The sequence below is a fragment of the Mustela nivalis genome, assembly GCF_964662115.1.
Source record: "Mustela nivalis genome assembly, chromosome: 7".
Taxonomy (NCBI): Eukaryota; Metazoa; Chordata; class Mammalia; order Carnivora; family Mustelidae; genus Mustela; species Mustela nivalis.
Genome location: NC_139026.1, coordinates 131,726,068 through 131,747,302, shown reverse-complemented (window position 1 = coordinate 131,747,302; position 21,235 = coordinate 131,726,068). Strand labels below are relative to the sequence as shown.

General features: G+C 43.5%; 1 protein-coding gene and 1 long non-coding RNA gene across 2 annotated transcripts; one reads left to right on the top strand and one right to left on the bottom strand.

The window, feature by feature from the left end:
• The first annotated feature begins 10,924 nt into the window (after nucleotides 1-10,924).
• Nucleotides 10,925-16,599, top strand: LOC309868646. The gene is made up of 4 exons (XR_014313764.1): nucleotides 10,925-11,406; nucleotides 12,757-12,859; nucleotides 13,054-13,183; nucleotides 14,350-16,599. It is a non-coding gene; the product is annotated as an uncharacterized lncRNA (long non-coding RNA).
• A 901-nt stretch (nucleotides 16,600-17,500) lies between these two features.
• Nucleotides 17,501-20,592, bottom strand: OTUD1 (OTU deubiquitinase 1). The gene has a single exon (XM_082738716.1). The coding sequence runs from the start codon at nucleotides 20,166-20,168 to the stop codon at nucleotides 18,714-18,716; it is 1,455 nt and encodes a 484-aa protein (XP_082594842.1). The 5' UTR covers nucleotides 20,169-20,592; the 3' UTR covers nucleotides 17,501-18,713.
• Between the last annotated feature and the right edge of the window lie 643 nt (nucleotides 20,593-21,235).

Here is a 21,235-nt window from a genome sequence, read left to right as displayed (position 1 = left end):
AGCCCCTTAAAGTCATCCATGCAGGTTGTAATCAACTTTTTCCAAACTGTAAATGTTTGATATTTTGCCCTCTTCCCATGAATGAGTCATGAATGTTCTTAATGGTATGTAGCGTGAGGAATCCTTTCCAGCAGGTTTTCAACTTATTTTTCCAAGATCCATCAGGGGAATCAGTGTCTATGGCAGCTGTCTATGGCCTTATGAAACATATTTCTGAAATAATGTGACTTGAAAGTCAAAATGACTTTTTGACCTAAGGGCTGCAAAGTGGATGTTGTATTAGCAAGCATGAAGACCACATTAATCTCACTGTACTTCTCCATCAGAGCTCTGGAATGACCAGGTTCACTGTTGATGAGTAGTACAATTTTGAAAGGAATCTTTCTTTCCTGAACATCAGTTCTCAAAAGTGAGCTTAATCTATTCGGTAAACCATGTTATAAAGAGATGTATTGTCACCCAGGCTTTGTAGTTCCATTTCTAGAACACAGGCAGAGTAGATTTAGTGTAATTCTTAAAGGCCCCAGGATTTTCAGAATGGTGAGTGAGCTGTGGTTTCTACTTAAAGTCAATTACATTATCCCTGACAAGAGTCAGCCTGTCCTTTGCACATTTGAAGCCAGGCATTGACTTCTCTCTAGCTGTGAAAGTCCTAGGTGTCATCTTCTCCCAATAGAAGGCAGATTCATGTATATTAAAAATCTGTTATTTAGCATAGCCACCTCCATTAATGATCTTAGCAAGATCTTCTGGATAATTTGCTGTGACTTCTACATCAGCATTTGCTGCCTCATCTTGCATTTTGTGTCATGGAGATGGCTCCTTTGCTTAAACCTCATGAACCAACCTCTGCTAGCTTCACACTTCTCTTCTGCAGCTTCCTCACATCTCTCAGCCTTCATGGAATTAAAGAAGGTCAGGACACTCCTCCTGATGAGGCTTTGGCTTAAGGGAATGTTGTGGCTGGTTTGATCTTCTCTCCAGGCCACTCGGACTTCCTCCATATCAGCAATAAGGCTGTTTCCCCTTTCTTACCATTCATATGTTTCACTAGAGTAGCATTTTTAATTTCCTTCAAGAGCTTTCCCTTTGCATTGATGACTTAGCTAACTGTTTTGCTCAAGAGACCTAGTTTCTGGCCTATCTCAGCTTCTAACATGCCTTCCTCACTAGGTTTAATAATTTCTAGCTTTTGATTTAAAGTGGAGATATGAGACTCTTCCTTTTCAGTGAACACTTAGAGGCCACTGTAGGGTTATTAACTGGCCTAATTTCAATATTGTTGTGTCTCAGGGAATAGGAAGGCCCAAGTAGAGGGAGAGAGACAGAGGAATGGCTGGTCGGCAGAACAGTCAGAACACACACAACATTTATCAGTTAAGTTCACTGTCTTATAAGAATGTGGTTTGTGGAACCCCAAAAGAGTTACAATGGTAGCATCAAAGATTACTGAACACAGATCACCATAACAAATATAATAATAATGGAAAATTCAAAATATTGCAAGAATTACTAAAATGTGACAAAGAGACATGAAACGAGCAAATGCTATCAGAAAAATGGCCCCTGTGGACTTGCTCAGCACAGGGTTGTCCCAAATCTTCAATTCGTAAAAAAAAAAAAACACAATATTTGCAAGGCACAATAAAGGAAGTGCAGTAAAGGAAGATATCCCTATCCTTTTAAAGTCCATTAAGATTTTATTATTATGAAATACTTTGGTTAGTAATACTAACTTACGGAGTATAACCCAGAAACATTATATCCTCTTTAATCCCCTCGAGAATCTGGTGTAATAGTGTCTTTGCTCAGAATACATACATACATATGAAATAAACCCAAGGCAAAGACTGTATGCAGGCTTTATTGGTGGGTACTAGCCCAGGGCAGCAAGAGTGGGGACTGAGGAGTAGGGAAGGAAGGAAAGCTATCACGACAGTTACCTCATCACACAGGACACCCCTGGGGAGCACATGTGGAATCAGTGCACCTCAGAACAGACCAACGGGGAGAAAGTAGACAAAGCGATTGTGAATCTTCCTGTTCTATCTTCTAATCGTCCAAGTTCAGCCCAGTAGGCATTAAAGCTCAGTGGTAGAGTTTGCAAAAATGGCCACAATAATTCCTACCATTTCTGTATACATCCTTGTATGTATCCCTCTGTAATCTGACTTTGCAGCAAGTCCTAGCAAGAGGACAGGTCTCTTTCTCCACCCCTTGAATCTAGTTTTGGCCATATGACTTTCTTTGGCCAGTGGGACATTAGCAAATATGATGCTGAGTGGAGACTTGAAAAGCGCATGTGCATTGGGGCATGCCCTCTCTCACTGCTGGGAACCTCTGCCACCATGTGCATAACCCTAGGCTCATTGTTACCACACATGGAAGCTACATGCAATTGTCCCAGCTAACGTTGAACCAACTGCCAGATGTGGGGGAGGTTCTGCAGACCACCAGCTGCCAACTAACAGGCCTATAACTCCATTCTATACTATCCAGCCAGAAGAGGCAGCATAGACCAGAACAGCCCAGCCACCCTCAGAACTGTGAGGGAAAAAAAAGGGTGTGTTGTTTAAAGACATTACATTTTGGGGTGCATAACAAAAGCCAAGTGATGGACTTGACCACAGTAGTGATTGGAGTTAGCTGGCCCTTTGGGCAGCTGCTGGAGAAGTAAGATCTTGTGATCCGTGTTTCAGTATTTCCTTGGAGTCCAGAAATGGCTGGAGGAGTTGTGGCTTGTGGGGCTCCGAACCAGTATCACTGAAACCATGACAGTCTCCCCATAATGGGTGTGATGGGTGCCATACTGAAGCTGTACTATGGGGGCAGCAGAGGCCACCAGTGGTACCAGGAGAAGAGATGGTGACTGGGATCTCCATCCAGCAAGGACCAACATCAAAATTTGGAGGTTAAGCCAAGCAATATGGGGAAGTGCGTAAGCTATACAAAGAGCTATTTTTATCTCATGTGACTCTTCATTTTAAGTCAATAAAAACTACCTTGAATTAGCTTAAGGGAGAAAGGGTAACTTACAACAAGGCTACAAGACAGCAACAGAGCCCTCAAAAGAGGTCAGGGCTGGAAATGAACATCTGGGGATTCTTGTTCGATCACCCAGCTCTCTCAGCACCTGATTTCATTCTTCTCCTTGCTTTCTGCAAACCAGCTACCTCTTCTGTTTCCCCAGGACTCTGGAAGAGGTTACACACAGGGCCTTCTAAATTCAAATGTTACCCTCCCAGGCCGACAAATGTGCCAAATTTCCAAAAGAACTAAACTGATGAACACAACTTCAGTCAGATGTGTACTCAGAGCACTGGGGGTATAAGGCTTCCCAAGGACTGATCCCTGCAGATGGGGGCACAGGAAAGTTTCCAGGGAAAGGGGGAGAGAACTGAGAAAATCGAAAGGTGTCTACCACATTTGTCCAATTTAAAAGATGAAGAAATCAACCAAAGTTCAGGAAGAATAAGGAACTCTTCCTAAGGTCACAGACTACTAGGGGCCATGTTATGACTTTAACCTAGATTTAATCTCAAACCTCAAGCTTTTCCACTTCTAACAGAACTGTCCCATCGGACTCTATCAAAAAATACCTAAGATGCATGTATTTTCTATAATTAGTAGGTTTAATCCTATAATAAGAAAAAACTAGAATTCTATTTTAAGTCAAGATACATCAAAGAAAAATCACTCCCTTGTTTTCAAGTTGACCATCTTTGGGGTGCCTGGGTGGCTCAGTGGGTTAAAGCCTCTGCCTTCTGTTCAGGTCATGAACGGCTCAGGTCCTGGGATCGAGCCCCACATCGGGCTCTCTGCTCGGCAGGGAGCCTGATTTCTCCTCTCTCTCTGCCTGCCTCTCTGCCTACTTGTGATCTCTGTCTGTCAAATAAATAAACAAAATCTAAATAAATAAATAAAGTTGACCATCTTTAATGCATCAAATTTAACCTCTTTCTCCAGACTGTCATTACCTTCTGTAATGTAGCCCTGCCCCACCTATCCAACCATTTCCCCAGTGCTCCACAGGAACTCCTTAAGGGAACACAGAACTGTTTTTCTACTGATCTGAATGCACCACAGTCCTTGCAATAGCCGGCATTCACGGGTGTGTGGGCCCAGTGATACCTCCCCTCTTCCCCCTCTTACCATTCGAATCCTTTCTCCCTTCAAGGTTGCTCTGAGTCCAGCCTCCTCTGTGAACCTCTTTTTTTTTTTTTTAAGATTTTTATTTATTTATAAAATAAAGATGCCTCAGTGACTAACTGGTGACAACCATTACGGGGGCTTAATTGATCCAGCATGGAATTCTCAGCCTGCTGGACATGGTGGTTTCTTTCTCCTGCCATTTCTCCTAGAAATTTTAGTTATTCTTATGCCCTGAGCATATGTTTTGATCTGTATCAATGAGACCTGAATCTAGCTTCATTTAAAGTTTTTTTTAAAATTAAATTTATTTATTTGACAGACAGATATCACAAGTAGGCAGAGAGGCAGGGAGAGAGAGGAGGAAGCAGGCTCCCTGCTGAGCAGAGAGCCTGATGCGGGGCTCGATCCCAGAACCCTGAGATCATAACCTGAGCTGAAGGCAGAGGCTTTAACCCACTGAGCCACCCAGGTGCCCCCTAGCTTCATTTAAATATAGACTGAATATAACTTTATTCATTGCTTTTCTCTCCTGTTACCCATAAATCTCTCATTTATGCCATTTCTAGTATCACACCCTAGTACAAGAACTCAGGTCTGGATCATCATAACATAGCATTAAGAACAGTGCTGACAACTCAAATCTGGAGCGCAGAGCTTGCAAGAATCTGCAATATATTGAATTTACTCTCAAATTATTATTTTTATTAAGTTCTATATATTCATACTTTTGAAAGTCAACTAGTTCAACACAGTTTAAAATGCAAATAGTTCCCTGCCGCAACCTTCCCCTTCCCCAGAAGTAACTGGTTTCTGTCCTTTAATCTTTATTCTGGTATATGCCTCATATTTAAAAATAATGGCTTACATGTGAATTTTTAATATAAATGTAATTTATACACATATAAATATATAATGTAGTTATATTTAACAAAAATATTTTTAAACTTCTCGGTTTTTACTTTTAGATAAGATTTTATTTCTCCAACAGACATATATATACTTTCCCTCCACCTTCTCTTCCCAATTATATATTTCATTTTTACCAAACAATATCCAGGGTGTACATTTTATGATTATGCAATTATGTTTTCACAGCTGAGAATAAACATTTCATATTTTGGTTATATTTCCTTTTCCCGCACAACGTTTTTGTTCTCCCTAAAAGTAATAATTATCTTCTATTTGCTTTGTTTACTGTGTTCCTGTCACTGAGCTGTCCCCAAACTATTCAACAGTAGTGTCAATCCCCCTCGTGATGCACAGTTCGCAGAGGCAGCCGCCCCGAAGCCCAGAGCCCCCCAACTCCATCTTCTCTGTAGACCAGCTGCCCAGATGTCAACTTGGAAGTTCCTTCCACCACCATTATGGGGGTTCCCTTTGCCTCATCTGAGATGGATGCCTGTTTCCTAAATCCCATGTCTTCACTTTCCTTGGTTTATACTCTTACATAGGTAGGATGCATGCCAGGAGATTTCTGAGAAAGGCCAAGGGGGTGGTACATTTTTTGAGATACCACTGTCCAAAAATATGTTTATTCTACCCTTGTTCTTAATAGTTAGCTGGAATAGTAAATATTATTTATTATCAGTGCTACCCAAGATCTTTTGGTCACCTTTCCCTTGGTAAATGTCCCACATCTTGAGTCTCACTTTTCCAAGGCAAAATCCAGAATGTTCTCTATGGCTAGTAGGGTTAGGGAAGGAGCTGTGTAACCTAAACCCTTCCAAGGACACACACTTGTGTAATTTCAGCTCAGAAGTCAGCAACAGGAGAGAGTGGCTGTTTCCTTTTTTTTTTTTTTTTTTTTTTTTGGTAAACTGTGGAGACAGAGACATCTGCTCCATAGGAGTGAGATGGCTCATTAGCAGACCTTCCTCACCATTGCTGCCAGCTGTGATGCTGTAGTGTCTGGACAAGGTGTGCTAGTGGACAGATCTCAGATGCAGCCCCACAACAGTTGTTGGGTGTGGATCCTGGCAATATGGCGTGTAGGCTGGCATTCTCTTGCTCACCTGGAAAGTCCATATACAAACTAAATAGTGTAAGGTCAATAAACTTCTTATCTGCTTACACTAACCGTATAGGTTCTGCTGTTTACAATTAAGAATACTGAGATGGCTGGGTATAGAATTATAGCTTGGAAATCATTTTCCCTTGGAATTTGCAAGGCATCCTTCCATGGTCTTCTGGTTACAATATTTCTGTTGAGAAGTCTGATACCATTCTTGTTCTTATGGTTCTAGATATAACTTCTTTGTACTCTCTGAAAGCATCGAGGCTATTTTTTTAAAATCCCTAATATTTTGTGAAATATCTATTTGAAATGACACAGTGTGGGTTGCCTTCATTGGACTGCCACACACAGTTGTACATGTTGCGTACTCCACCATTCTGGAGAGTACTATTCCTATCTTCATGTATAGATACAGCCTATATGGCTATCCCTGATGACATTGAGGACATCCCATAGTACCTTACTGCTGAGAGACTGCTATCCTCAAGTTCTTGGAATTCATTTGTGTAATCTCTCTTTTCAACCATTGTCTTCATTCTTTCTCTCAAATACCTATTAGTCAAATATTGGGCTTTGCAGATTAGTCTCCTCATTTTCTTATTTGGTCTTTATTAGTCATTCCGTGTCTCCTTATTCCACTTTCTGAGAGATTTCTTCCACTTTATCTTCCGAACTTCTACTGAATATTTAACTTCAGCTATGCTATTTTTAATTTACAAGAGTTCTTTTTAAAAATAGCAGCTCTCTGTTCTCCCAGATCCAAGATCTTGTCTTATTTCTCGGAAGATATCAATTAGGAATTTAGTTACTTTTTTCCTCCTTTTAGATTTTCTTCTATGCACTGCATTCGGTTGCCTTTCTCTTTCCTTCTTACTTAACCGTTTCTTTTTCATTTACCGGCATCTTGCTTTGATTTTAGAGATGATATGAAATGGCTCATGATCAGTGGCACAGGTATTTCTGTATGAAAAGCTGTTTGGGATGTGTGTGCAGAGTGGCTTCAGGTGGTGACTTCCCTGTAAATCACCTTGCATGCCTGTTTTCCTGAGGATCCCAACTGGGAGTCTCTGGAGGCCTTTTCTCTGGTCTAGTCCATTCTCCCAGAAAGAAATCTGCCTGTGGTTGGGCGTGGCAGGCGGGGAGACGTGTCAGCCTGGCCTGTAGCCCAGGACACTCAGATCCGAGTTCAGGTGGGGGCTGAGCTGTGTTTCCATATCCACTGGTTTTAGCCCCACCTGTGCTGTCACCAGCAGAGGGGGACTAGTGCCTCTAGCCTTTGCTCTCTGGGATTCTGCAGAGTGGGGCTGCTTCTGGACTTTTCCCCCTCAAATCTGGTAAGGTTTTTTGGCTCTCCTATCTGCTGAATTATTTACCAACCCTGTTTCCAGTGTCCACACATTTATTTTATTATTGTCATCTCGTTTTCCAGGTTCTTCATCCTGTGAGATTATGATTCAGTCCCCCTCCCTGGTCATTTTTCACAAAGTATTCTGAGAGGGAAAGGTGGAAAATATGTTGCAAATGCCATTTTTAAAAAAATCTAATATTCCCTCTATATGTTGAAAAACTTACATAAGGCCAAATGTATGCGAGGCACTCAACTCTTCTCTTCTTCATTTATACATAATAATAACTACAAATACAATAACAACCTACTGCATGGGACTATCCTGAGGAGTAGGTGAGAAAAGCAGGTGAAGCCTTGAATTTGACTATGATGATGGTGAAAACAATGAGGACGAAGCAATGCAGAGCAAACAGCATGTGCCAAGCCCGGAGGAGAGGAAAAGGTCTGCCCCGCAGTCCTGGCACGACCAGCAGCATCAGCAGTGCCCGGAAACCGGCGGGATATTCAAGCACTCTGTCCCCATCCCAGAGGGACAGAAACAGAAACTATGAAGGTGACTCTGAAATCTGCCCTTTAACACAAAATTTATATGATTCTGATGCCCACGGCAGTTTGGGACCCACTGATCTGGACACGAGGAAATGGACTCCTTTCACTGGAGGTGCTAGCTGGGCGCCAACCGCAGTCACCGGTGTGTCTCAGGTACTAGGAGAATGAGACCAGCATTTAAATAACAGCAGAGGTTTGCGAGATGAAAGCCAGAGAAGAGCCAGGCTTGTACAGGGAAGACCTCATTCTAGGCCCGGCGGGCCCATCCTGCAGCGGCATCTTCAGCTGTGAGCTACACCAGGATCCTAACTAGCAACATAGGTCAGTAAGACCCTCCTCCACACACACACACACATACACACACACACACCCTGCTTTGCTTGTTTTTCTGAGGCCAGTTGGAATCAAGTGTCTGGCAGTTGGAATCCAAAGGATCCTGACAAATATCAGACCCTTCCTTTTAAGAAGCAGAATGAACCTGACCTTCCCAGGTTGACCATCTCCAGCGACACAGGAGTGGTGGCCAAGGGTGGCTCCCAATGGCCATCCAGCTAGTAGAGTCTGCCAATAGGGCTCTGACCTCGACAGGTTTCACAACGCTCTGAATTCCATGTTTCCTCTGCTTACATATTTTGGACAAATATGATCATGTTTACACATGCAAGAATCAAATCGAATCAATTTACCTTGTTTTGTATTTCAAGATTTGGTGAGCACCACCATATTCACCCTGTTTGTAACTGTCACGATTTTTTGCATTTTCATCAGACTCTTTATTCTTCCTCTTATCTCACTTGATCTTTCTCAACTTCACAGAGCACTTGCTTGTCATGGAGTGAGACTCATAAGATCTGCCTATAATTTAAAGGTCCCTAAACCTAGCTGAGCATTAAAATGACCTAGGAGATTTCTAAACCTATAATCTGCATGCCCCACTCCAGACCCACCACACCCCTCTGAGCCATTTTCTGCACGCACACACACGCGCACAAATAAAATGAAGATATAATAATATACATATACCTACATATAAAAAAACTAATGGCCCTTCACATGGCTTCATTTGCATTGCCCTGAAAATTATGTTTTCTTAATGTGAAGAATTTCATTGTCTGCTTCCTTAACAATGAAACGGTGACAGGTGAAGCATGAATATTTCCTTTTTTTGAGAGTTACATCATTCAGCAAAGCTAATTTTTCATAGAGAATCATTATAACTGAAGCTCTCCTCCTCCATTCTGCAAAGTAGCCACAGAAAAGGTCACAGAGGGGGCGCCTGGGTGGCTCAGTGGGTTAAGCCTCTGCTTTTTGGCTCAGATCATGGTCTCAGGGTCCTGGGATGGAGCCCCGCATCGGGATCTCTGCTCAGCAGGGAACCTGCTTCCCCCTCTCTCTGCCTGCCTCTCTGCCTCTTGTGATCTCTGTCAAATAAATAAAATAAAACAAAAATCTTTAAAAAATGGTTCCCTCCCTCTACTCCCCCCCCCACTTTAAAAAAAAAAAAAGGGTCACAGAGACAACACAGTCTAACATGGAAAGAGCGAATACCTGTCGTCATGTGGGTTGCCCCTTCCTTCTGCTCTCATGAACTGTGGATTCCTCCCTCCTGAGCCTGAGAAGGCCTTTTCTCAATTCAAGGCTTCTGCCAGTTCAATGGGGAAAACACAGATGCTGTCACCTAAAACGTTCCGGTTTAAAGAGGCCTGGGTCTTAGTCCTAACACTGTCATGGTCTAGGAAAAACTTCTCTCTTTTGACTTCATCGTTTTTAGAACAGAGATTAGCCCCCTTTTTTTCTTCCTTCTCAAAAGGTGGGAAGGGTAAAATGAGATTTGTGAATATAGGAAATTCAAAATCATGCCTCCCAAATATAAGATCAAATTTGGTGGGTGAGACATTATACTAAAGAGGATATAAACAAAGCAGAATGTTGTATCAAAGGATGGAATCCTGCAGTTCTGAAGCACATATACCTACATGGTCAAAATTTCACTTAAAATCCCTAGTCCGAGGGAAAAGAATGTATCCATTTCAAACAGTTTTGATAGTTTTAGGCAAATGGAAACTCTCAAGTATTGGCGAACAGAAGATATAAATGTCACAGTGGAGCTCTACAATAACCACTCTTTTTGGAAGCACCCTTCAAGTTTTGAAATAGAATGTGGATATTACATATGCCAATGAAATAATATTAAGAGAAAATACTTGTATAAATAAAGAAAAGCAAACCCCTATTCATAAATAATAATGAAGCGTAATACCGGTCAGCAATCAGTATTAAAAAATCATTTAAATCAGAATAAGCGTAAAATAGAATTCAACGTAAATCAACATAAATCAGAATTCAACCTGAAAGCAAAACTTCAAGCCAGGTTTGATGCACATAATGAACGTGTCCTGTGATTCTAAAGGTAATAATTCTAGAGGTAGCTAACATTTACTGAGTGCTAACTCTATGCTTGAGATATATGCATTATACATTATTTCTAGTTTAATCTTTACTCAACCTTCTGAAATAAATACAGTAACTGTTTCCATTACACAAATGATGCAGGGTTAAAGAGGTTAACTAACTCACCCAAAGTCATTCTTACAGTAAGTGGTTCACCCTCAAATTGAACGCCTGCTAGCTTGACTCCAAAGACATCTCATGAGCAAAATAATATACATAAGGTACGATTGATAGCCTCCAGTTTTTACAGACCTATTACCATGTAGCCTATGAGTTCCCCTGCTACTTAGCACAGTACTTACTTTCAAGGTAGTCGATATTTGTTGGATGAATATTTACCTCATATTTCCAAGAAGTATTTTCCTTTATTTTTCCTACCTATTTGGTGTATTAGTGTGGCTTGCCGAAAACAGTCTCTTATCTAGATAAATGCAGCCACATTGCCACATTAACTAATGTATTGTTCTTTGGCTCTCTTTTCTCTAAGCATCGTACAGACAACTATCCTTCTCTTGTGACAATACATTTCTGTAGCCAACCAGACAAATAATTTGGATATGGACACTTTCATCAACTATGGCTTTCTTTACATCAATTTTTTTTTTTTTTTTTTTTTTAAGAGAGGGAGGAGGGGCAGAGGGGCCGGGAGACAGCGAATCTGAAGACTCCTCGCCCAGCGTGGAGACCCCTGCAGGGCTCAGTTTCACAACCCTGAGATCATGAACTCAGCCGAAATCAAGAGTCAAACACTTAACTGAGCGAGCGCCCAGGCTCCCCTACATCATCAGTTACTTTCGATTAGTCCCTGCCGAAGCTATGCTTGTAATACAGCTGCCCTGACTCAACCAGGAGGGCCACCTTCTTGACAAGAAATTTAGCAACCATCTTTGGGGTAAGTTATGCTTACAGTTGGCTGCTCTGACCCATTTAGGATTCCTATGGATTCCCCTAAGAAAGTGGGTAAGAGTTACAAGAGTTATGCAGAAGGTAAGCCTCATCTTTTGTTTGTTTTACAGATTTTGACGTGATTTTATTTATTTTGATTTTATTTATTGAGAGCGAGCGAGCAGGGGGAAGGGCAGAGGGAGAAGCAGACTCCCCGCCGAGCAGAGAGCTGGACACAGGACCTGGGGCTCCATCTCAGGACCTCGATATCACTTCCTCAGCAGAAGTCAGACACTGAATCGACTGAGTCACCCAGGAGCCCTGCTTGTAAACCTCATCTTTAAATGATACTTCTATGGAGCTTCTAACCCACAAGAACCCCCTGGTGGTAGGGGGCTTTTCCCCCCCTTCTTTACTGGATGAGGTGAGCTTTAGACATTTTCTGTTAAAGGCTGAGTAAATTAGTAAAATCACCAAATTAATACAACTTAGTAAAGACTACCTTACTTTAAGCGCAGTAGACCCCATACAAATTTTCTAAAAGAAAACCAAGGAGGACAATGTAAATAAAAAATAATTAGAAAATAGAGAAAGGGAGAGAGGTAAAACCAGCAATATCCGAAAGAAGCAAGATCTATAAAAACTTAAGAGGAAAAAGTTTCATATTGTTCTTTTTAAAGAAAACCAGGGTTTGTGTCAAAGGCCAGATTTTCAAGATATTTCTATATACTAAGGAACAATTAAGAATGGAAAGGAAATAGAAAAATATCAGCCTTCTCAAAATGAGAATATGTATATATTTAACCCGTGGCAGACGCTTTGTTGAGGAGCTGATAAGGAACCCAAAATTGTAGCAACTATTAATCCTACTTTTGTCTCTTCGTAATGTGAAACAAGTTCAGGCATATTTTATTTCCTTTATTCCCAGATACTTCCAAACTAGCATTTTCTTCTTAGAGATATTTTCACCCTAACCCATTCCTGACGAATAAAGATTTGGAGAAGATTGCTATTTTCCTGCCAAAAATCCATTTACCCTTCTTCCTGGAACAGTCTGGATGATATTCCCCAGTTAGATAAGACCATCTGACAAAATTCGGGCCAAGGGACGAGAGCAGAAGCGAAACGTGCCACCTCAGGGTGTGCATGCTCTTTCTAGGAGGCATGGGATGGGCAGGGAGGTGGCCTGGCTTCGAACTCTCTCACAGTGACAGGGTCCTGGGGGATGTGTCTTCTTCCGAGCACAGCTGCCCCACCAGGCTGGCCTGCTCCCTTGGGAACAGTCAAGTGAAAAGAGAAATCAACTTCTGTTAGAAGCATAGCTTAACTATTAAAATCACACTGTCTATTCCTGTAGGTTCCTGTTGCTTTCTAAACCCATCCAGCCATCTCTCTGCAAATTGCCACACTTCTGAGCAGCACTGACTTCCGCCAACAGCCACTATCAATGCTGTGGAGAGGTAATGAAAAATCTGTCAGAGGAAATGACTGTATATTGAAAAGTTCAACACACATCTTCAATCTCTCTTCTAATTCCGTCCTAGAATTCTGTAGACTATGCAGTGATTGAAGTTTCCATTTCAGGTATCTACTGTTTATTGAGATAGGAGCGTTGTTTAGATTTTAAGTAAAAAGATCTGTTAACTCCCCCTAGGTCTGGCACTTTTCAGCAAGATGACAAAGACAGTGAAGTGACAGCTAAGAACTTCCTCACGATGTTCTCCCACTTCTTCATTCCTATTACATCACCACGACAGGTCAAATTTCACTGTAAGAAACAAAAGGTGAGAATGTCTCCTGTTGGTCCTTAGAACTGAAGGCTTTATTTGAGTTTATTTTACAAATTGGCTGCACAGGTGTTACACGACCCACTGATATAAATTTCCTTTACAATTACCTACTTTGCACACCACCCTTTTGTACCTTGATAAGCTATGAAATACAAGCACGGAGTCTACATTTACCCAGTGGAGACATAACGCACATTCATTATGGGAGTATACAGGAGGAGTTCAAAAGACAGAAGTCACGTTTCTACTAGACCTGTCTATGTGTACTGGAATTTGGAGTCTTCGATGAAGAACTGATGCTTCGATGACCTCATAATTAGCCCATCTTGGTGAACTAGAAAACTAAATAGGAAAAGCAAAAGGCAGGCACTGGCAGGTACCTACTAAAAAGGATTATATATGGCCCAGAGGAAGCTCAAAGTATTAGCCAGGCAATGCCAAGTCAAGCACAGTTTTGAGGACTGATAGATAACCTCCCGCTGTCTTGTTTTTAACGCAGCACTGCATACATACAGAAGTCCCTTAATTGGACAAACTCGCCATTTCCAGGATACCACCACAATGCAAAAAAGACAAAGATGAAAGCAAAAAAAAGAAAAAAGAAAAGCTGTCTCGTTGACCAAAAACGAAAGCTTATACACGTTCCTCATAGCAGAGCATCCTAGTCTCAAATTAGAAACCCATTTCCTATGATCTTAGAGTCAATTCTGACAAGCACGCTTGTTGGTGTGTTTCAGACAACCTAGGAAATCATGATGGGCTGTAGGGAGGAGACAGGAAAAGAATAAAACACAAAGAGAATAGTCCTAGCGCTCTGAGGTCCTTTAAACTACAAAGCAATCTGCCAAGGCTTCCAGGCCATCCAGCCAGGCCATCGCGAAAGCCCTCAGTCATTAAAGGGAGATTAAACTATATTCAGTTATTTTACAAAGGCAAATCAGTGCACCATAGATTGCTTCTTAAAAGAATTTTATCAAAAGCAGTTTTATCTTTTACACATAAATGGACTGTTCAATTAGAAAACTCACTTATGAAAACCAGGCTAGCTAGGGTTTTATGTGATGACAGTGAACTCTCTCTCTGACCTCTCCTCGTAGAATAACTGTCGCTGACCTAATTTACAGCATGAGGTAATAACACTGCCTCTTTTCCCCCAATAGCTCTGTTTGGATCTGATTTGCGGGCCTTGTCCACGCCCCACTGACCAATGGCGTAAGCCTGCTGCCCGTGCTGTTGAACACAACAGTCCTAAGCTTGCTTGAAATCAGTCCAGCATTTCCTTCCCAACCGGGCTGGAGAAAGGAAACAGCAGAACTAGGAATTTCTGCAGACTGGACTTGAGGTAGGTGCAACCCCTAAAGTCAGAGCAAGTCCCTTCAGGCGAAGCAACACTTTTACTGTCACTTCAGGTTAATGGAAGTTCGATTTTTAAATAATGTTTCTTGGTTTAGTTCTCAAGATGTTTGGAAGACGACACAAAGAATCAAATTCAACTTTTGGGTTTCAAATCTGTTTTTTTCATTACAGACTTTACTGCCTCTCCGTAACACTACTTCTCTTTAAAATGCTTGGAATTACTTTGTCAGTGGTAATTCCCAGTAATTGTCAACTCCAGTTATTTTTATTTGATTTCACATCCACCAAATAAGTATTTCCCAAAGTTCACTATTTCCTTCAAGTCATTCGTTGTTCATTCAACAAGTATGTACTGAGTGTTTATTCTGCTAGTTATTGGGTTGGAACTAGGGGATCCAACAGGGAACATAATATATAGTTCATGTGTACTGTACTTAGTATCTTTAGGGAATGAAACTGAATTAAATGCCATCCAGTTTTTTGGTGCCTCTTTGAGATGGTTATAGACACTCCTGGAATGTCAAAATAGTAGTAAGGTCTGGACTAAAGATTTCATGTGACAAACAAGTGTTAAGTGTGAACACGTTACACATTTGAAATATACACTTGAATTTACCAGTATGTTTACCAGCATATTAAATTATCAAATGTCCAAAGGTTTTAATCTATTTTTATTCTGTAATGCTTTTCCTCCATATGAGCACACTGAATACCATGGTAACATTCTAAGAGCTCAACTTTCTCACCTTTTAGAAAAAGAGGGGAAACAAAATAAGTTTTAATGAAGCAGTGTGATTAGCTCAAGATCCATTTTTTAAAAAATACAGAAGTACGAAGAAAACACTGCAGCATAAGGACTATTTACCCAAGCTGAGGCTAACCAATTCTGATGTTCAAGGAATCCTAAGGCATCTCCCCTCCTCTACAGAATATGGTATCTGAAGAAAGCTTTTCCACCTAATGAAAATTTTAGCATATAAAACACATGGACTACAAGTTTAAAAAAATGTAATTAAAAGAATCACATGTAAAAAAAAAAAGAATCATAAGTACATATCCTTCTGGGCCTCATCAGTAGGTTTACTGCTTAGTCCAATTAAACATGAAAATGAGTACATTTTCTTATCTTAGAGAAATATGAGTGGAAAGTGAACTAAAGGGTCAGGAAACTAGGTTTTTGCCAAAATGTGTAAGTATTATGCCATTTAATTTTTAAAAATGAAACCGTTGTTGGGGTGCCTGGGTGGCTCAGTTGGTTGGACGACTGCCTTCGGCTCGGGTCATGATCCTGGAGTCCCAGGATCGAGTCCCGTATCGGGCTCCCAGCTCCATGGGGAGTCTGCTTCTCCCTGACCTTCTCTCTCACTGTCTCTCTCTCAAATAAATAAAATCTTAAAAAAAAAAAAAAAAGAAACAGTTGTTTTTAAAAAAAATCACGCTAATAGTGGTTTGTATCAGTTTTTATCCATGGACCACCTTAGTAAAATTTTCAAGTTAATAGTGTGATTTTCACACTAATTTCCCTGAAACCACAGTTGGATTGACTTAGAGATTTTTATCCTCCTCCCTCATACTTTCTGGGGAAGGGAATACACTAAAGAGACTTTAGCTCACAGCCATCAGGTGTTTGCTTCATACAGTTTTGAGCCTCTTGGCTGCTATAAAGAGTATCTGAAGGAAGAAACTGTTTAGTAAAATCTGTTTGCTAAAAGAAGTTAAGAGTCAACCACATTTCCAGCTCTTCACCTGCTCATCTTCAGTGAGCAGTATGCTGCTCATACATAAAGCTAGTGCTGTAGTAGAGAATACATACTGAGCCTAAGGGAGTGGCCAATACTGTATTTCTCTTCAAAAAACCAAGCCATAGAAAGAGGACATTAAGACATAAAAACCTCTTAGGCAAGACAACTAAAAAAAACATGCTGCCATGCAGTACCACCTTAGGATTCATTACATTTTTTTTAAACATACCACCCCTGAGAATCTAAATCAAGGACTTGGGATTCTGATTCAAAAATGAAACAGAACCCAGAATTTGTTTCTTCAAAACAGCAATGAACTTCTAGATGGCTTTTTGGGAAATTCTATCTAATTGGTCTATCCATTTGTGTTAAGTTTTAAGCATGCCCAAATTTTATACATGTCTAAATAAAGAAGGAAAGCAGCATATTTAGACAGGTAATTCAAATAAAATAATTTCTTTCCCAAGTTAATCAGTGAACCCATGAAGTAAACCTCTTCTTACCCCCAAAAAAGAGATGCATGATTAGCTAACATCTAAAAGAAATTCACTAATTAACATTTAAAGGAAATTGTCCTGATAACTAATGGCATTCTTCCAAAAATGTGGTTAAAGGATGAACTCGAGTTCAAATGTGTCTATAACCATGAAATATAAACATATGAACTATCAACTGTAAAGTAAAACATCCGAACTAGCTGTTTTTATTCTACAATAAACAAGATACTCAGATTATGTCTACAGGTGTACTTACCCACTAAATCCATTAACACATCTCAAAATTAAGAGATTCACATGGTCTCAAGATGCCAGACTGGATAAAAATTACAACAACACTGTTTTGGTCACCCTCTCAAACATTTAAATCTGTGCTGAGAGTAAGTGAAACACAAAACTATGATACTTAAACGCTGTGCTGGTTAACACAATACTTGCATCTCTCTGTTTATTAGCGACGGTACTCTAGTTTTAAACAGGAATTAGCATTGGAAATAACGAGAGCAATGTCCTGAGTTACTCCTTTGAAATATAGTTAACTAAGACTTATCCTTTGAAATTACTAATGATTATACTACCCTGTTCATGTGAGAACTTAAGAAATCCCCCTCAGAATTCCACGACGTCTTTACACATGAAATAAAAATGTATACACGTAAGAGATGCTCCTACAAGTGTCACTTCTTAATTGAAAAACCACCTTGGCCAAAGAGACATTGTAAAAGTAAAATTACGCATTTTATTCATTCATTCCATCAGCTGAGAATCGCTCTATTGTACAAATACAGTATTGTACAAAAAAATCACAAAATGTTACAAAATAAAAAAGTACAAACTGCAGTACTTAATAAATATGACTAGTAGTTAAAGTGAAAATGAGATAGATTTTAGGTTGAGAACATTGTTTGACCCAGCAAACCATACAAGATTTCTTTACAGACATTTTTATTTGTACATAATACAGGGCAATCCTATTTTGCCTTTTGAAAGAATTTAAAAGGAATAAAATATTAAGACAGTATTCTCCTGCTATAGAACTGCCAAGGTTGATTTGAGCATTTATGCTAGTTTTTTTTTAATCTTAGTTGAATACAAGCAGCAGGAGGCTTATCTTGTCACAAAGTTAAAATCCTTTTATAACAAAATGACAAATATAAATTAAAAACAATTCAGAGCACCAGACAATCTACTCTAAATGCCAACCAAAGTACAGAATAGTCAACACACTGCCATCTGCAAATATCAGACTCATTCAAGTAAGACCTGGTACTATCCCTTAAAGAAAATTCTTCCCACAACCTTCCCTTAAATATTTCTCTTTAAAAGGTTGACCATTTCTAGAAAAATAATGATTTCCAAAACAAACCTGTTTTTCATTAAAATGGAATGGGCCAATCATCTGGTAACACAAATGCATCAATATCCATTTGAAATAATTATCTAAGGATCATAAAATCCAAATCGAACATAAAATAACTACTAAATCACAAAGTCTGTCCAAAGGAATAAACTTCATATAAAGCACTTCTCTGGATTTATGCTGGAAAGCTGTTTGTCAAAATGGAACACGTCATAGATGAAGTTACACCAATTTTTAAAAATGTTGTGCAAAAATACATTTTTATAGAAAACAGATTACCAGGAATGAACAAATTTACACCGTGAGAAACTAGCTTGCAAATTAAGTAGTGCCAACTTTATACAGCAAATTATAAATAGCAGTAGGATCACCCAAAGCCATCATGAAACATCATTTAGGTGCCCAGCAACCTTCAGCTCTGAGGAGAAAACATTCAAAAAAATGATTAAGGCATTACACCTATGGTAAATCTACTAGAAGTTTGAAAGTGCTATTACCCTGATTAGAGTTCATAATTCTCCCAACACATTATGTATGCAATTCTCCCAGGGTGTACGTTTTCAGACACTTCAAGAGCATGCATTTTGTTCAATATACATTTTGGAGAGGGATATGGCCATGGATTTGGCAAGTTCTTCATCGCGTTTTCTTTGCACTTGAGTCTGTTTGCACCAATTGTCATACTCTGGGTTGGGGTAGGAGTGATCAAACACCGCATCATAATGTCCATTACTGAGCCAACTGAGCCAAATACTAGGCCTTAGGGAATCCTCTGGGCCCAAATAGTGAATCATGGTAGATACCGTAGGGCTCTCCAACCTCCCTCCAGTAGTTAAATGTATATTCACATTCAGCATCTGCCCCATGGCCAGCAATTCCGGGTACCCGGCCCACGCCCCGTCTTGAGCAGCATTGATGATGAACTCCCCCACGTCGCCCTCAATCAGGGGGCTAAAGTGGTCGAGATGATCGGCAATGTAATGCACCGTCTGCTCCCTCAGCTCCCGGTGCAGGCTCTGGTCTCCGTACACCGTCTTGCTGACCGCGCGGTAGAGGCAGTTGCCGTCGGGAATGATGTGAAATCGGTACTTATTCCTCTGTCGCAGGTACTTGTCCTGCCTCTCCACCTCCGCCAGGTACAGGGCCAGTTTCTCGTCTCTGGGATCCGACCTGGAGACGATCACTGCCTCGGCAGCGGCGCTCGGGACCGCCTCGCCGCTCCGCGCCGGGGGCGCCTCCGCCTCCGGGTCCGGCCGCCTTCCTTCGTCCGCGCCGGGAGGGTCGCTGCGGTCGCCCACCTTCTCCCAGCCCCGGAGGCTCCTCTCCGCCGGGTGCTCCTCGCCCCACGGCCCGAGGCTGGGCTCCGGGCTCCCCGGGGGCGGCGCGGGGCCTCGGTGCTTGGCGGCGGCAAGGGCCTGGCGGTGCTCGCTCAGTCGGAAGTTTCTGTCGGGACCCTCCCGGGCCGCGTCCGGACCCGCGGGCTCGGGGCAGTCGGGCCTCAGCAGCTCCTCCAGGAGCCAGGCGGAGGAGCCCCGGCGCGGCGGGACCGGGGCGCCCGGCGCCGGGGCCAGCAGGAGGCAGCGGCCGCGCTGAGCGGCGGGGGCCGCGGCGCCGGGCTCGGGCCCGTGCAGCAGGAGCCGGTCGGCGCCCAGGGCCCGCACGGTGATCTGCGCCGTGGACGTGTAGTGCGGCGGCAGCGGCGGCTTGCAGGACCCGCCGGGAGGGCCGGCAGCGGCCGAGGCGGGGGCGGCGGCCCCGGACACCATCTCGAAGCAGGAGGAGAAGGCGGGCATCTTGGCGGCGGGGGCGGCGGCGGCTTCTCGGGGCTCGGCGGCCGCGGCAGGCTGGCACTCACCGGTCTCGGGCTCTGGCTCGCCGCTGGTGGGTCCCGGGGGCTGCAGAGAGACCTTGAAGGGGGCGGCGGCGGCGGCGGCGGCGGCGGCGGCTGGGGGAGCGGAGGCTGCGGCCGTGGGACCCGGTCCCCCGGCTGGGTAGTGGGTGCAGACGCTGCTGTAGAGCTGCATGTCCCTGCCCGCCGCTCCGGCCCCTTATAGGCGCGGCGAGCCCGGGTGAGGGGGACACACCCTCCGGGCCCGGCGGAGGGGGCAGGCCGGGCGCGATGACCCAGTGCCCCTAGAATAGAAATGACCGAAGGGCCACCGGCCGCCGGCGCGTCAAGAGCCGCAAATAGCGCCCGGGTCCCCGCCAAATTCCTGCTGCGCCACAACGCGCGGTGGGGGCGGGGAGGGGACGCGCGCTCGACCCCTGCCGGCGCGCTCGGCCCGCAGACCCGGGGCGCCGCGCCCGCTGCCGCTGCTCCGACCGCGGCGGCCGCTGGGGACTCTCGGAGAAAGCCGCCCGCCCCGCTGGAGCGCGTCCCGCCGGCGAGAAGCAGTGCAGGGCGCGCGGAGGGGCCGGGAGGCGGGGCCGCGGTTGTTTACCTCAGGCAGCGCGGCCGCGTCACGTGGGCCCGCTGGAATGTGCGGCTCGTCGCGGCGCCCCATTCAACAGCGCGGGCTCGCCCCGCCCCCCCGGCCCACGCCCCGCCCCCCGGCCCGTTCGGCGGACGTCACGGGCGTGGCCCGCGGCGCTGGGAGCGAAACGGGCGCGCTGGTGGGGCCCGGGCGGGAGATCGCTGCGGCGCGGCAGCCAGCGCGGTTAAGGCGGTTCTAGAAGCTGCGGGTGGGGAGGCGGCGGCCGTCCCGCGCTTTCCGCTCTGAGCCGCGGGTTACGGCGCTGCGCCATTCTGCGCTGCTGCTGCGCTGGGGGCGGGATGGGCACTGCCCGGGGAAGCTACGCCGCTTTGACAGCGTGCATTCCGGAGGAAGCTTCCGGGTTCGCTATGGAGGACGGAGCGCTGCCTTAAAACCTGCATGCCCTCTGCAGGGCCATGGCCCCACCGCCGAGTTTTGATTTCAGTTCTTTGGATTAAAATGTTAAAATAGCGTGACGCCTCGCGTCCTCACCAAGACCTTGCTACCCTACTCAACCGAAAGCAACTTTTCTGCACTCCTGTCCCGTGTCGACTAGCGAACGCATGACTTGGGCGAAGGAAGCCTAGCAAACAGCCTTTCGAAACACCAAATGCTTA

Bases quoted from the DNA above. Each gene is read 5' to 3' on its own strand.
- OTUD1 (XM_082738716.1), bottom strand. From the start codon at position 20,168: ATGCAGCTCTACAGCAGCGTCTGCACCCACTACCCAGCCGGGGGACCG.